General features: G+C 55.3%; 2 protein-coding genes across 2 annotated transcripts in view; one reads left to right on the top strand and one right to left on the bottom strand.

Moving 5' to 3' along the window:
• Positions 1–3,060, top strand: part of LOC144274169 (uncharacterized) — a 40,417-nt gene extending 37,357 nt beyond the window's left edge. Inside the window, exons 5-6 of the mRNA XM_077832803.1 lie at positions 1,564–1,718; positions 3,013–3,060. Coding sequence (XP_077688929.1) covers positions 1,564–1,718; positions 3,013–3,060 — 203 coding nt within the window. The remainder of the gene's footprint in view (positions 1–1,563; positions 1,719–3,012) is intronic.
• Positions 3,061–3,268: 208 nt separating this feature from the next.
• On the bottom strand, positions 3,269–10,187 carry LOC144274614 (C-type lectin domain family 2 member B-like). Its single transcript, XM_077833594.1, has 5 exons — positions 10,094–10,187; positions 8,911–8,997; positions 7,632–7,819; positions 6,890–6,993; positions 3,269–4,170 (listed from the first exon to the last, which is right to left on the bottom strand). Exons 1-5 carry the CDS (start codon positions 10,185–10,187, stop codon positions 4,020–4,022), a joined length of 624 nt encoding a protein of 207 aa, XP_077689720.1. The 3' UTR covers positions 3,269–4,019.
• Between the last annotated feature and the right edge of the window lie 6,677 nt (positions 10,188–16,864).

The following is a 16,864-nucleotide window of genomic DNA, read 5'->3' as shown; positions in this document are numbered from 1 at the left end:
TGTGCTAAAGATTCATATATCCCTCCATGCTTAAACCACCATTCCAGAGGCCATGCGTCCATGCTGATGATGGGTTCTGCTCGATAACGATCCATGGCAGAGCGGACCGAGGCATGTTCATTTTCATCATCTGAGTCAGATGCCACCAGCAAAAGGTTGATTTTCTTTTTTGGTGGTTTGGGTTCTGTAGTTTCCGTATCAGAGTGTTGCTCTTTTAAGGCATCTGACAGCATGCTCCACGCTCCGTCCCGATCAGATTTTGGAAGGTACTTCAGATTCTTAAACCTTGGGTTGAGTGCTGAATCTATCCTTAGAAATCTCACACTGGTGCCTTCTTTGCATTTTGTCAAATCTGCTGTGAAAGTGTTCTTAAAATGAACATGTGTTGGGTCATCATCCGAGACTGCTATAGCATGAAATATAGGGCAGAATGTGGGTAAAACAGAACAGGAGACATACAATTCTATGCCAAGGAGTTCAATCACAAATTTAATTAACGCATTTATTTTTTTTAACAAGCATTATCAGCATGGAAGCATGTCCTCTGGAATGGTGGCCGAAGCATGAAGGGGAAGATGAATGTTGAGCATATCTGGCACATAAATACTTTGCAATGCCGGCTACAAAAGTGCCATGCGAATGCCTGTTCTCACTTTCAGGTGACATTGTAAATAAGAAGGGGGCAGCAGTATCTCCTGTCAATGTAAACAGAACTTGTTTGTCTTAGCAATTGGCTGAACAAGAAGTAGGACTGAGTGGACTTGTAGGCTCTAAAGTTTTACATTGTTTCATTTTTGAGTGCAGTTATGTAAGAAAAAAATCCACATCTGTAAGTTACACTTTCACGATAAAGAGATTGCACTACAGGACTTGTATGAGGTGAATTGAAAAATACTATTTCTTTTATCATTTTTACAGTGCTAATATTTGTAATAAAAAATAATCATGTAAAGTGAGCACTGTGCCCTTTGTATTCTGTATTGTAATAGCAATCAATATATTTGCAAATGTAGAAAAACATCCAAAAATATTTAATCAATTTCAATTGGTATTCTATTGTTTAACAGTGTGATTAATCACGATTAATTTTTGTAATCACAGTTAATTTTTTCAGTTAATCACGTGAGTTAACGGCGATTAATTGACAGCCCTGCTTTTTACACAACTGTAGGGGAAACGTCAGCAATGTCTAGAACTAGAGCTGATACATTGTAAGCCTAGTTCATGAAAAATGTGAAAAGAAATGACAGTTTGATGTCCTTTGAAGGAAGTAGAAAAGTGAAAGTCCTCCCCCACTTTTCAAATGGAGGGAAATGTTAAGAGTAAATGTTTCTTTCCCCTCCAAAACTGAATGAAATCCTCCCTCCCACCCTCAAAGCCAGTATTTCCATTTTAAGTCCATTCCCCCCATCCAAAAATGAAAAATGGCAATCAAAATAAAACCTTTCATTTGGGTCAAAATGGCATTTTCCATTAAAAAACAACTTTGAACAAGAGTTTTCATCCAGCTGTAGTTTGAAGGTTCAGAATTAATGACACCTCGGTTTCCATCTCTCCCTCCAGAGGGATCCGAGTGCAAACTCTGCCCCAGGGACTGGCTGCTGCATGGGGACAGGTGCTACTGGCTGTCTAAGGAGCGTAAAGTCTGGACTGGGAGCCGTGACGACTGCTCGGGGAAGAGCTCTCGCATGCTCGTGATCCAGAACCGGGAGGAGATGGTAACAGAAAATACAGGCTCATCCAACTCCAGCTGGAGAAAGACGTGTGTCACTAGTTACAATCCCAGTGTAGCCTGACTCTTTCCCCCCGCCCCCGAATCAAACTCCACACTGGGGTGTTTTCTCCCCTTCTGGGGGTCTGGCTTATTAACATACAGTTCAGAACAAGAACCCCACAGCTTTCCCACCCCAGACTGCCCAGCTGGCTCCTGCAGGTGTTTCACTCCCAGGCCCTCTGTCTGAGAGCTCAGCAGAGTCCTTCTGCATAGAGCTACTCACACAAACCTCCTACCTCATCAAATCTCTCCCTGCCCAGACTGGCTGCCCTTGTAGCCCCACCAGGCCTGGCTCCTGGTCACCTGATCCCATCACCTTTGCCTCTGAGTCCAGGGGCACCTAGTCACAGGTGAGGCTCAACCCAGGACTCCCTTAAATGGCCAGCTCACCCTGTGCCACCAAGGACGGGTACTGGTGTTACCATGTCTGCATAGAGAGAGCCACGTTTACCTGCACTGGACCCTGCCCGCCCAGGGGAGAGGGTGAACGAACTCAGGGGCTGGTGGGGTCTCCTGCTGGCATTATGGGCAGAGCTGCTGAAGGAGAGAGCAGGCACTTCATGGGATCACTACGGGAATTCTGGCATGTTACAGGACACTCCTCCCCACCCCCTCTGCTTTGCACATCACAGGGTTTCATGCAAGATGTTGTACAAGATGCAAACGACATCTGGATTGGCCTTAAAGTGACACCCCCGGGGGGAAATAGACCTGGGTGGACGGTTCCCCATTAGATCCAGTGGATAATGTACTTAATTTTTTTAGGTTTTGCATCTTTAGGAAGCTGCTTCTCAAACTCTTCCTTGGCCTGCCTCCTTATACTTTACAATTTACTTGCTGGAGTTTTGCTCCGTCCTAGTTTCCTCATTAGGTTTAGACTTCCAGTTTTTCAAGGATGCTTTTTGCCTCTAATTGCCTCCATTATTCTGCCGTTTAGCCAGGATAGCATTTTTTTGGTCCTCCTCCTGTCTTTTTTTATTTGGGGTACACCCTTAGCCCTGGTCTACACTGGGTGTGTGTGGGGGGGGGGATCTAACCTAAGATATGCAACTTCAGCTATGAGACTAGCATGGCTGAAGTGGACGTATCCAGGTCGACTTCCCTTGGCATCTTCCCGGGGCTCCCCCCTCCACTCCGCCTGCACCTCTCGCGGTGCTGGAGTACCGGAGTCGACAGGAGAGCGCTCAGGGTTCGATTTGTCGCTTCTAGACTAGACGTGATAAATTGACCCCCAATAGATAGATCGCTACCTGCGTTTCCGGCAGGTAGTGGAGACCTGCCCTTAGACCCGGTCGACATTACAGACTTATGACGGTGTAACGATGTTTCTCAAGGGTGTGAAAAATCCACCCCACAAGCGATGCCGGTATCCTGACCTCACCCCCAGTGCAGACAGCACCACGTTGAGGGGAGCCCTTCTCCTGTCCCCATAGCTACCGCCCTTGGGGAGGGGGATTGGCTCCGCTGAGGGAGAAGCTCTCTGCTCAGCGTAGGTAGCGTCTTCCCTGCAGCGCTGTGAGTGGAGACAAGCCCCTCGTCCGAGCCTCATGCTGTTTTTAAGGAGTGTCCGTGCTGCTAGGAGACATTTGACCCTGGTGACGGCTCTGTGCAATTTCCATCCAACAAGTATCCGCATGGTTTTGTGGTTCCCCTTTTAGAAGTGAAATGTTACTGCTGTGGGCTGGTCTGGTATTCCGTCCCCTCCAGGGATACTAAATGTCATGACACTGTGGGCACTATTGCTGGGCAGTTCAGCTCCCTGCACCTCTTGGAGCAGATCCTGTGCTCCACTGAGGACTAAATCAGGAATTGCCTCTCCCCTTGCGGGGGCCAGGGCCCACTTCTCCAAGCAGCAGTCACTGGTGGGGGCTAGAAATCATCTCTCTGCATGATGCCCCGAGGTGACAGTCTGTCTGCTCCAATCACTCTTTATCCCGAGTCTGGAACAGGGTTAACAGGAGAGAATAAGGGACCCCCCCCCCCCGACCACCACCTCAGACTGTCCCCTAGCTCAGTGGCGAGAGGCTCCTCCTAAGAGGTGGATTTCAGCCGTTCCATTGGCGGAAAAAGAGACGGCATGGGTGGGGGGCCAAGATGTGCAAATAGCATCTCTGGTTTTCACCTGAGTCCACAGTGCTCTGCCCAGTGATGCACAGAGCATTCCCCGATATTCCGGAATTGCTCAGATGTGATTTTGTAAAGAGATCAGTCCGGCTTTTCCGGGACTAATTCCACAGTACTCTCCTTACGAGCCCCCTACCACGGCAGCCTCCTGTGCCTGTGTAAATGCATCGGGTTTGGTGCAGATCCAGTGTCTCTCACTGGTGCATCGCAAGCTGCTGACCCCATTCTCATCATTCAGATATGCGCACTCTCCTCCTCCTCTTATCACAAACCTGCAAGACAGAAGCCAGGGAGCTGGTGTCAGGTAGGAGTTGGGTGTTTCCTGTCAGTCACAGGCAGGGAGAGACGCTCTCGCACAGTGCAGGGAGCTGCTGCACTCACAGCCCCTCATGACTCCCCTTCCTGCTCCTGCCACAGGCCCCAGCTAGAAAGGAGGCAGTGGGGCAGCAAGGCCAGGAAAGGTTCGAAGATCAACAGACCTCCATGGAGCATTTATGCTGGGTGGGTACTAACCCAGTTCTACTCTCTCCCCCGCACCCCCCCCACACCCAGCTGGGTCTGGATGGGCCCCTGCAGGCCCAACCCACCCAAACGGCCCCGGGCGCAGGTTCCAGGTGACTCTCAGTGTGGCGAGGAGCAGCAGTAACGCTGCACAGAAGAGCTGGGTCCAGGGCTCCCTGGACAGTTTCCATCAGCTCCCAGGCCAGAGGCCTGTCAGGACAGGCTGTATTGCAGGGGGCGGCTGGGGTGAAATGCCAGCAGCCCAAACCCAGCGGCCATGGGGTGACCCCAGCCACTCACACAGAGCTTCCCGTGAGAGCTGGAGGCCAGCGCTTCTCACCTGGGAACAGGGTGGGATCCAGGCCCACAGGCACATCCTCCCCCATGATCCCATCCTGGCTACTCACAGCTGTCATGTGCTGGGCTGGGAGGAGGTCCAGCACTACTCTTTGGGCAGGCCGGGATCTCCCTGCCCTCAGGCCACCAGCCTCTGGCTTGGGGTGAGATCTGTCCCAGAGAAGGGAGAACCCAGCTCACAGCCACCTGAGCAGATGGCTGTGGATGGCTCCCCCACCAGCATCACCCCGGAAGAGCTCTGAGGGGATTGCAATGATGCACCCAGAGCCTTCTGCTGGGGTGGGCGCCCGCAGGGTGGCAGATTTCAGGGTTAACACCCCACTGAGATGCCTGTTTACCCAGTTCCGGTAAATTGGCGTCACATTAGCTATCCTCCAGTCATCGGGTACAGAAGCAGATTGAAATGATAGGTTACAGACTACAGTTCGTAGTCCTGCAATTGCACATTTGAGTTCCTGGTCCTGGTGACTTGTTACTGTTTAGTTTCTCAATTTCTTCCAAAACCTCCTCGAATGACACCTCAATCGGGGACAGTTCCTGAGATTTTTCACCTAAAAAGGATGGCTCAGGTTTGGGAGTCTCCCTCACATGCTCAGCCATGAGGACTGCTGCAAAGAATTCATTTAGTTTCTCTGCAATGGCCTGGTGCCAGCTGCCATGTAGACAGACCCCAAACAGGCCTGCTAACAGATAGGCTCATGATGCAATCACAGAGACAGACTGCTGCCGACATCAGGGCATCCTTGCTGGAATATGTGAAAATATCTGGCTGGGATCAAACAACAGGTCATCAACTGACTTGTTTTCTAAGCCTCTTCTGGGCACATTTTCCAGCTTCCCATCAATCGCAAAGGGCTTTTTTAAAAATGAGATTCAGCTGTAAGTACATAAGACTGTCTACATTGGGTCAGACCAATGGTCCATCTAGCCCAGTGTCCTGTTCTCCGATACTGGAAAGCAGTAGGTGCTTCCGAGGGAATGAACAGAACAGGGTCAGTATCGAGTGATCCATCCCATTCACACCCAGCTTCTGGCAGTCAGATGTTTACGGACACTCAGGGCATGGGGTTGCATCCCTGACCATCCTGGCTAATAAGAACTGGTCGAGCTATCCTCTGTGAACTTATCTACTTCTTGTTTGAACAGTTATACTACTGGCCTTCACAAGATCCCCTGGCAACAAGCTCCACAGGTTGACTGTGTGTTGTGTGAAGAAATACTTCCTTTTGTTTGTGTCAAACCCGCTGCCTATTTTTTTAATTGTGTGACCGCTAGGTCTTGCGTTACGTGAAGGAGTAAACAACACTTCCCTCTTCACTTTCTCGACCCCACTCATGATTTTATAGACCTCCTATATCCCCCGCTTAGTCATCTCCCCTCACATGGAAGCTGTTACATATCTAATCATTTTCGTTGCCTGTCTCTGTACCATTTCCAATTCTAATAGATGCGGCAACCAGATCTGCACACAGTGTTCAAGGTGTGGGTGTGCATGGATTTATACCGTAATGTTATGATATTTTATGATACTTGAAAACCCCCATTATTATTGGGTTTTCTGCTTTTGTAGCCTCTCTAATCTGTGAATTTCACAGTCACCATCCTGGTCAGTAGTATATTCTTGCTGCTAGATTTATTCTTCAAGTTTGGAATTTCTATTCTTAGAGATGCTAGGATCAGTTGGATTCGTTTAAGATTTTTACTGTACTTTACTCTATGCTTTCCTGGACATATAGTGCCACTCCCCCGCCAGCATGACCTACTCTGCCGTTCTTTCAGTCCTGATGGTCCAGGGTCAAACCCTGCTATCGGCTCAACTGGGGTTTGGTTATTTGATCCCACCCAGATCCCACTGAAATCCCTCTTGGGATGTTGTCTGGACCATCTCTACTGTACCCCAGTTCTCATGGCAGCCCCAGGCACTCAGCATTTGTGACTATCAGGCATCTTTAATGCACATGGCCCCACTAAAGCCAGACAGATCTGAAAGCTTTGGCCAGTCTCCCAGAAGACAACACTTGCTTCCACCCACCACTAATACACAGAGTACATAGCACTGACTGGTGAGTCAGCCTGAACTCGCTATCTCAGACACCAGGGACCCAAAGCCCAGGGGATTCACAGAGAACTTACAGGTTGTTGAATTTGGTGCCACTGGCCCATTTCCAGAGCTGCCCAGGGTCCCTCCGGAGGCCAATCCAGTGGTCAAATCTGCCTTTATAGTGCAGCAGGAAAGCCTAAAAACAGCAGAGAGAGAGGTGGGGTCAGAGCACAGGCTCTGTGCACCAGAGAATCACAGGTATACACTGAAGGGCTCTGTTTTCAGGGAACAGCTGGGGATTTTCACCTCCCTCTTGCCCAGCTCTGGGTAATTCAGTATTAACTTTCCCATCCCAAACCTCGCCTCGCCTTACAGAACAGCTGAGCTCCCCTCCCCATCACAGGGGAAGGGGAAGGAAAGAGCCCAGCTGAGCTCAATAAGGGATGCTGGGAAGTGCCAGGGATGAGAGAAGAGCCGCCAAATCCTCAGCCAGAAGGGGCCAGGGCTAAGAGGAGCCCCCCCATCCTCATCTGGCTCCCCAAGAGCACTGGCTCTTCAAGTCAATCTGGGATCTCAGTACCCCTTTGGCCCCATGCCACCCAGAAGACACTCAAGCCAGCCTAGCCCAAGAGAGGGTCGGTCTCCTTTTGAGAGGGCTGACAGCGAGTGATCCCTGCAGTCAGACACGGACACTAGAGGTGCCCCGGGCCAGCCAGCCAGGCCTGGCATTCAGCAACTGGAAGCTCATTTACTCAGAGCTGCTCCTCGAGCCCAGGTTCTCCTGCAGCAGCTGCTGAGCCAAGACCAGAAGGTTGCAATTGGAGCATCTCTCACCATTTCCTGCTCACTGTTGATCTCAGCCAGGGAGGCGCTGAGCACAGAGCAGTAGGTCAGGCTGTAGGTCCAGTTCCTTTCAGCCTCAGAGAAATAGTAGCATTTCCCTCGGTATCCAATCCAGCCGTCTGGGCACGCGGGGCCAGCAAGGGGGCCCAGATCAGCTGACGGAAGCTTAGGTCTCCACACTGAGAATGAGACAGTGATACGTGGTGTGAGCGAGACCCGCCAAGAGGAGAACCTGGGGAGATCGAACCAGGGTGGGTACTGAAAGGCCGTGAGGGAGCCAGGAGGATGTTGGGAATCCAGCCCCAGAGGGGGGTTATCTGACTCTGCTCTCCCTCTCTTGGGTTCACATTCAACAGGGATGCAGCTGACAAACCGCTCATGCCGTGAAGCCCAGGACAGAGAGCTGGGCCCAAGCTCAGTGTTACAACACGGGGTGGGCAGAGAGCTGCAGAGGGAGGGGACAGTTACCAGGGGGCCAGCAGGGGGGCAATAATTAATGGGTAGGAGATTAACTTCAACATGATTTGCCAGATCTAGTACCCCAAGGAGTTCTGCTAGCCTGGACTGCTGCCCCCTCCCCCTGCTCTGCGCTTTGCTTCCCTGGAGAGGCAGGTTGAGATGAAGATGGGAACAAACTCCCTTCCCTTCAGGAGACCGAACGGCCGCTGCCCGGCCTGTCCAGCGCAGCCAGCCAGCTTCACGGTCACCACAAACAGCTGCCATCTGCGCTCGCACACGCTGTCTGTGCAGGGGGGGACGTCAACAGCGCGACGAGACCCTGCCCTGCCGAGGTCACCAATGGGTGGGTTTCACACTGCGTTAACGGGGCTGTCGGTACTGCGTTTCACGGCTCCTTTCAGTGACACGCCAGCACCTGCCCAGCACTGGGCACGACCCGGCGATGTAGGAAGGCCAGGCTGGCACCTCAGGGCGACACGCTGCAGGCTGAGGGCCCAGCTCATTGCTGCCCTGCACCGTCAATCACCCCCACTCTGCACAGGTATCCGTGACTGTGCCTGGGGCCCGGCAACAGTGACTTGGACCCAGATGCTCAGAGATGGGCTGGGGGGAGCTAATTTCACTCCTGACACAGAGAGTGCCCAGGTGCAAGGGTCTGGGAGGGAGCAGGAGTGGGGTCTTGGAGGAACATCCCCCAGGAATCCTCTGTCCCAGGGGCACAAGCCAGACAGGCCAGGAGGAGAGACTGACTGTGGTGGCTCCAGGGGGAATGGGATGTGCAGAGAGGGGGAAGGGAAGGGTGAGAACTCACCTGCCAGGAGAATGATGAGAACTAAGAACATGATTGCGAGGGCGACTGCGAGCACAATTGTACATTTCTTGTAGTTACAACGAGGGTCTGAAACAGAAAGACCCGTCAGGCAGGGCCGCGAGGACACGTCTCCCCGACGGCACCAGGGCTGGAGCTGCCTTAGAACAGTGGTTCTCACCCACCGGTTCGTGTACCCCTGGGGGTAAGCAGAGGTCTTCCACGGGGCACATCAACTCATCGAGAGATTTGCCTCATGTTACGACAGGCTACATAAAAAGCACTAAGTCAGTACAAGCTAAAATTTCCTACAGACAATGACTCGTTTATACTGCTCGATAGACTATACACGGAAAGGTACAGCATTGATAGTCCAATCAATCTATTTCATAATTAAATACGCAACAATCAGAGAGAGTCAGCAATTTTCCAGGAATAGTGGCTGTGACACTTTTGTATTTTTATGTCCCATTTTGGAAGCAAGTGGTTTTTAAGCGAGATGAAACTTAGGAGAGTGCAAGACAAATCAGCCTCCTGAGAGGGCGACAGTCCTCTGGAAAGGCTGAGAACCACTGGACTCGAACATGCACCGTTCTGCCGATTGCTCCTTCCCTCAGACGCTCTGGGAGAGGAGCCCGGAGGACCAGGCCGGCTGGGCCTGGCAGAACAGCCCCTCCTTCCCCTCAGCCCAGTGCCCTCCCCTGGGCACTCCCAGCCAGGCTGCCAGGAGGCCTGGTGGGCTCAGGGGTACAGAGATAAGGACCCGCATGTCCTGGTGGCAGTTGCTCAAACTTCCCCCCCACCATCCCCACCCCCATTCTGCCCCCTGCCGAGCGCTGGCTGGGCCCACACTGCCGAGTGCCCCTGTCCCCGCACACTGGGGTCTCACACTGGCCATACACAGCAGAAGGGGGGAGAACGAACCAGGCAGAGATGGGCCAGGGCAGTCACAGGGGGTCTGACACACCCAGCCCAGGAGGGCCCTGCACGGCCCCCGCTGTGTGCGCCAGACAGCAGCTGTGAGCCGGGGATCGGTGCCCTGAGAGCCCCTGGGGGTGATCCAGTCCCTGCTGCCCACAGACGGGGGGTTGCTGGGCACTGGCTGCTGCCACTGAGAGCCTGGCCCCATGCGGGGCAGCCTCAGTGTCTCTCTTCAGCCTGTTCCCAGGCAGCGACACCCCATTACCTGGCTCCCCTCTAGGCTCCAAGCGTCCATTGTCCTCACCATGGCACTGCTGCCGCGGCTCTTCGCCCCCAGCAGGTGCAGCTGCTGGCCCCATCGTCTCTCTCAGCGACACTCGGGCCGCACACGCTGCTGGAGACGCTGGGCTGGGGTCGGCTCCTCCCTGTGACTGGGTCTGAGATTCAGCAGCAGCGAAGCCGAGCTGGGGCGGGGGTCCTGGCCCTGGCTCCCCGCACACCCTGCTCCGGACTCTCTAGCCGATCTGAAAGTCGAGACGGACCCAGCAGGACAGGTCAGTGGGGGGGGAGGGGGGCACGATTTGTGGTTTCTCATTCCCTGCCCAGCATCCCAACCCCCAGCCAGAGGCGGTGCCATGATGATTGAACCCCCTTAAATGACATCGGCCCCTCCACCCCCCAGGGCTTCAGAGACCTGATCTGCTACGGACCCCATCCGCCGCGCACCACCCACGCATGACAGGCACCCAGCTGGAGTTGACAGGAGGAAAAAACCCTCCCTCCCCACACATACCTCCTGTAATCGAAAGCAAGTCTAGAATCCTAACAGGAGTGGGGAGTTGGTGGGCGGGGGGAGAGAACCAGGATGGATTGAGTAAAATCAAGGCAATTAAATCACCAAGTCCAACGCCTCAATTGAAATGATCAATTTTAATCAACTTATCGATTGACACTTCAGTAATTTTCTAAGGCCAAGTGCCCACTCGGTGGGTGACAGAACCATTAAAACTTCTTGTCCAAAACTTCCCCCACGGGGGGGTGGGGAGGAGAGGGGCGGGGAAATTGTGCGCGTGACCCTTTCCTTCCTCCTTTTTCACTGGGAACGCAGGCAGGGGAAGGATGCCCGTGGGAAGCCCGGCCTGGGACCCCCAATCTTGCGGGGGACAGGGGGCAACAGTGCGCTGATACCCCCCCACTGGCTTGGGGCCACGGGCGGAGAAGGGCCCAGGTAGCTCCATGCTGCACACAGGTGCCCCATCCCCAGCGAGCAGAGCAGGGGGGTGGGGAGAGCCGCCAGACACCTAAGACAGGCCCTGCCCCCAGAGGAGAAGGAAGGGGGAAAAAAGAGAGGCCCCCCGCACCAGCCCGCAGAGGGGGAAGAAACAGACAGGCCCCCCCCACCCAGCCTGGAAAGGGGGGAGGGGGAAGGGGAGACACAGATGGGCCCCCCCCGCCCAGCCCGGAGTGGGGGAAGGAGGGGGGAGAACACACAGACGGCCCCCCCGTCTAGCCCGGAGAGGGGGAAGTGGGGGGGAAGACACAGAGGGCCCCCCCCTCCCAGCCCAGGGAGGGGGAAGGGGAGACACAGACGGGCGCCCCCCCAGCCCAGCCCGGAGAGGGAGAAGAGGGGGGAGACACAGACGAGCCCCCCCCGCCCAGCCCGGAGAGGGGGAAGAGGGGGGGGGAGAACACACAGACGCCCCCCCCGCCTAGCCCAGAGAGGGGGAAGGGGGGAAGACACAGAGGGCCCCCCACCCAGCCCGGAGAGGGGGAAGACACAGACGAGCCCCCCCCGCCCAGCCCGGAGAGGGGGAAGAGGGGGGGGAGAACACACAGACGCCCCCCCCCGCCTAGCCCAGAGAGGGGGAAGGGGGGAAGACACAGAGGGCCCCCCCACCCAGCCCGGAGAGGGGGAAGACACAGACGGGCCCCCCCCGCCCAGCCCGGAGAGGGGGAAAGGGGGGGAAGACACAGACGGGCCCCCCCGCCCAGCCCGGAGAGGGGGAAAGGGGGGGAAGACACAGACGGGCCCCCCCGCCCAGCCCGGAGGGGGGGGGGGGACACAGACAGGCCCCCAGCCCGGAGAGGGGGAAAGGGGGGGGGAAGAGACCATGCCCAGGCCAGGGGTCGGGGTCCAACCCCTGCCCCCCAGTGCCTAGCGCTCCCCCCATGAGCCTGGCAGGGGTTGCACGTTTCTCACCGGCTCAGCAGCGACCATCCGCTCCCGGAGCCTCCCCAGCTTCTGCGGGGCTCTGACCTGCTGCGCTTTAAACCTCGCAGTGACTCCGCCCCCGACCCCGACCCCGAGGAAGGACATTCCCACCCACCCCAGTTCCTACAACCTCCCCCGCAACTCCAGCCCCTGCACCCATTGCACACACAGCTGCGCCCCCTGCCTGGCCATAGGGCCCCTTCCCTGTCCCCCCAAGAGCAGCTGCAGCAGATCCCAATGGGGGGATCCGCACAGGGACCAGCCAGCTGCACCTGCTGCCGCTCAGCCCTGCAGGGTCCGTGTTGAGCCTCTCCCCGTCCCCGTCCCGGGCAGAGAAGTGCGGTACCTGGGGCTGTGCCAGGCCCATCCCTGCCATGAAGATGCCCTGTGGGCTGCGGTGCCCCGGCAGAGGGAGAAGCTGCTGGATCCATCTGGGCTCCGGGCGAGCGCTGGGTTGGGATCAGGCCCCTCTGGGATGGCTGGGCAGCTGGTTTGCAGGGCTGGTCACCTCCTGGCCCCATGCAGATTGTCTGAACGTGGCAAGCTTCTCTGTAAGGGGAGCTCGGACAGTTCCTCCCAGACCTGTCAGTCAAGACATTGCCTCCATTGTTTAGAACCGGTTGTGGGGTCCCCGTATCAGGATTCCCCCCTTATATCCCCTCACCACGCCCTGGAGGGACCAGATGGAGGGATCTCACTTCAGTCCTTGGCCCTGGCCTGCTGGGATCCCTCAGGCACGCGATGACGTTCACTCGTGTTCATCCAGTCCCCACTTACAGGATTGTGACCAGTGGTGTCTCTCCCAAGCACCCCTGTCCCAATGCCACCCCAGTGGGCTCCGGAGCTGTTGCCCCTCCATTCCCCACCCAGTTCTCTGGCTTCAGACCCTCGCCCATGCTCCTGGTGTCACGCCCCACAATCTGATTGGCTGAGAATTCATTCCCAGTGCTTCCAGCCCAGGGTCCCTGTCCCTCCCTTCCCCCTACCCAGCCTGGGACGGGGCAGCAGCTACCCCGGCAGCCCCACCAGCCGGAGCAAACCGGAGAACACGAGAAGCAAAAGCGCGTGCGTCTCCTTTTAGGGTTGTGTCTCCAGCCCAAGAACCGACCCTCCCATTAGGATTCCGGCCAAGGTTTCCGGGAAAACACAAAACCAAGCCAAAGATCCCCAACCTCCATCCCCTCTCCCTCCCCCTCCCCCTCTCCGGGCTGGGGGGGGGCTCTGTCCCCTCTCCCTCCCCCTCCCCCTCTCCGGGCTGGGGGGGGGCTCTGTCCCCTCTCCCTCCCCCTTCCCCTCTCCAGGCCTGGGGGGGGGCTCTGTCCCCTCCCCCTCCCCCTCTCCGGGGTGGGGGGGAGGTTCCGTCCCCTCTCCCTCCCCCTCCCCCTGTCCGGGCTGGGGGGGGAGGCCTCTTTCCCCTCTCCCTCCCCCTTCCCCTCTCCAGGCCTGGGGGGGGGGGCTCTGTCCCCTCCCCCTCCCCCTCTCCGGGGTGGGGGGGAGGCTCCGTCCCCTCTCCCTCCCCCTCCCCCTCCCCCTGTCCGGGCTTGGGGGGGGGGGCTCTGTCCCCTCTCCCTCCCCCTCCCCGTGTCTGGGCGGGGGGGGGGGGCTCTGTCCCCTCCCCGGGGTCGGGGGAGGCTCTGTATCCTCTCCCTCCCCCTCCCCCTCCCCCTCCCCCTCTCCAGGCTGGACAGAAGCCTCCCCCCAGCCCTGAGAAGGGGAGGGAGAGGAAGAGAGGACAGAGGCTCCCGCTCAGCCCAGAGAGAGGGAGGGGGAGGGAGAGGAGACAGAGATTCTCACGAAAAGAAAAGGAGGACTTGTGGCGCCTTAAAGACTAACCAATTTATTTGAGCATAAGCTTTCGTCAGCTACAGCTCACTTCATCGGATGCATACTGTGGAAAGTGTAGAAGATCTTTTTATACACATAAAGCATGAAAAAAATACCTCCTCCCACCCCACTCTCCTGCTGGTAATAGCTTATCTAAAGTGATCATCAAGTTGGGCCATTTCCCGCACAAATCCAGGTTTTCTCACCCCCACCCCCCCCCCACCCACAAACTCACTCTCCTGCTGGTAATAGCCCATCCAAATTGACCACTCTCTTTAAAATGTGTATGATAATCAAGTTGGGCCATTTCCAGCACAAATCCAGGTTTTCTCACCCCGCCACCCCCCTCCCAAAAACCACACACACAACTCACTCTCCTGCTGGTAATAGCTTATCCAAAGCGACCACTCTCCCTACAATGTGCATGATAATCAAGGTGGGCCATTTCCAGCATAAATCCAAGTTTAACCAGAACGTGGCGGGGGGGGGGGGGGGGTAGAAAAAAACAAGAGGAAATAGGCTACCTTGCATAATGACTTAGCCACTCCCAGTCTCTATTTAAGCCTAAATTAATAGTATCCAATTTGCAAATGAATTCCAATTCAGCAGTTTCTCGCTGGAGTCTGGATTTGAAGTTTTTTTGTTGTAAGATAGCGACCTTCATGTCTGTGATTGCGTGACCAGAGAGATTGAAGTGTTCTCCGACTGGTTTATGAATGTTATAATTCTTGACATCTGATTTGTGTCCATTTATTCTTTTATGTAGAGACTGTCCGGTTTGACCAATGTCCATGGCAGAGGGGAATTGCTGGCACATGATGGCATATATCACATTGGTGGATGTGCAGGTGAACGAGCCTCTGATAGTGTGGCTGATGTGATTAGGCCCTGTGATGGTGTCCCCTGAATAGATATGTGGGCACAGATTCTCACGGAGTCCCCGGGGATGCTCTGGAACTGCTCCCCATGAAGCCAGGCAGGACTCTGGGGCAGTCTCCTCTCTGGGAGCAGCCTGTCTTCAGGACACACAGCTCACCCGGCTCCACCTTCCTGGGTCTGACCTCGGAGCATTCAGCCTCCTCTGCCCCTCCGTGTGCTTCCCACAGCGAGTCCGCCCAGGCGGGGCTCCTGGGGAAGCCAGAGGGTCCTGCCCCCCAACTCTGCAGTCAGACATGACTCTCAGCAAGCCAGTAAAACAGAGGTTTATTAGACGACAGGAACATGGTCTAACACAGAGCTTGCAGGTGCAGAGAACAGGACCCCTCAGCTGGGTCCATTTTGGGGGGGCAGTGAGCCAGACAACCACGTCTGCCCTTCACTCCATGTCCCAGCCAGCCCCAAACTGAAACTGCCTCCAGCCCCCCCCTCCTCTGGGCTTTGTCCCTTTCCTGGGCCAGGAGGTCACTTGATTCCTTTGTTCTCCCACCCTTTAGCTCTTATCTTGCGGGGGGAAGGGCCAGGCCATCAGGTGCCAGGAAACAGGGTGTCGGCCATTCTCTGGGTCCAGACCCCTGCACACACCTGCCCTCTAGGGCTCTGCAATGATCATACACCCTTATCCCACCCCCTAGATACTTAAGAACTGCATAGGGGAAACTGAGGCACCCCCACACTCTTCAGAGGAAACATTAAGAACAGTCCCACTTCGTCACATCTCTCCCCCCTTCGAGATCAAACTGAGCGGGGTCACTTTAGCCAGTGACCTGGGGAAGTTCGAAGCCACCAACGTTTCCATGGATGCCCCAGCATCTCTCCCATTCCTTGGTAGGAGTTACACCAGAGCCTTCCAGTTTCACGCCCTCCCTTGGGTCGGGGGTGGTCGATAGCACTTGCAGGCCGCATGTGGGAAGGTTTATGCGGCCCGTGCCCTTTGGTCACCCCAAAACCCCAGGGGGTCAAACTGGAATTGGATCTTCTCCCCAACAAGCTGGCCAAACACAGCCACTTGGTTATCGGACTGTTTAACTTAACAGCTTTCACTTCATATGAGACCTTCTCAAAGCTATCCACACTGGATCTTTCAACAGGAAAGTCAGTGGATCCATTCGCAACAGAACATTTCTGGCTGTTAGGAACTGAAAGTTTCTTGATTAAATCACTTTCACACCCTTCAGTTGCAGTCAACTGCTTGCAAAGACTCCCTGAAGATTCCTTTCCCTAGGGCTTGTCTATGCAACAATTCACCCCTCACAGAAATTCTGCTCTTACCCTCTTCACCGAGGGCTTGCTCTAGAGGAACACTTTCTTGAGCAACAACAGACTCTTTCTGGGTCTCCCTTACATCCAGAATCACCTCTGGCCCATCCGGCGGATTCCTACACAATCCCCCTTTCAGGCAAACTTACAGACTTCCTTGATAAAAGGTCAGAAGCCTTCTCCTTCCCTTTGCCACACACAAGTTCAGGAATCTTTTCCTTCTTGCTACAGGTTTCCACACCCTCAGTAGGTAACACAATCACATCACCTTCATGCTCTCCTTGTACCCTGCCTAGGATCTCACCCTGATTAGACAGAGTTGCTGCACCCTTTCCCAGCCACACACTAGCAACGGGCAAAACACAAGCACCAGAATTGTCTGGGCTCTGGGATTTTACAGAGACACTAACTGGATGCGACCTAGTTACGGGGCCATTCTCCCGAGCGGACACAAACTTAGGACCCTTCCCTTCCTGGGCTTTAGCTGAATCCAGAACCAGCTCTGAGACAACTGCACGACCCTCAACCATCACAGGCTGAAAGGCCCCTTCTGTCTGCTCCACAGACAAAGAAGAGCCAGACCCACTTTCTCCTTTCCCAGACCCACAGCTTGGGATCTCATTCCACTTGTCACAGACAAGTGCTTGGAGATCAGGGTAGCTCCCTCCCTTGGCAAGTCAATACCCCTGACAGACACGGGCACGTTTCCTTCACTGTCACAATTCTCCACCCAGCTAACAGGTAAGGGCCAGGGACACTCATCTTCCACTCTCCTCGCCTTCCCACCCTGCTGCCTAGACACAG

This window comes from Eretmochelys imbricata, chromosome 14 (genome assembly GCF_965152235.1).
Source record: "Eretmochelys imbricata isolate rEreImb1 chromosome 14, rEreImb1.hap1, whole genome shotgun sequence".
NCBI classification, from domain to species: Eukaryota; Metazoa; Chordata; order Testudines; family Cheloniidae; genus Eretmochelys; species Eretmochelys imbricata.
Note: the sequence above shows the minus strand (reverse complement) of the source record. Positions and strands in the feature narration are given on the sequence as shown.

What these genes read in the sequence shown, in the direction of transcription:
- LOC144274614 (XM_077833594.1), bottom strand. Translation starts at nt 10,187, where the DNA reads ATGGGGCCAGCAGCTGCACCTGCTGGGGGCGAAGAGCCGCGGCAGCAG. An exon ending in TCAACAGTGAGCAGGAAATG is followed by an intron (nt 6,994 to 7,631) that starts GTGAGAGATGCT and finishes TGCTGTTTTTAG; the next exon opens with GCTTTCCTGCTGCACTATAA. An exon ending in GGCACCAAATTCAACAACCT is followed by an intron (nt 4,171 to 6,889) that starts GTAAGTTCTCTG and finishes TCTGTCTTGCAG; the next exon opens with GTTTGTGATAAGAGGAGGAG.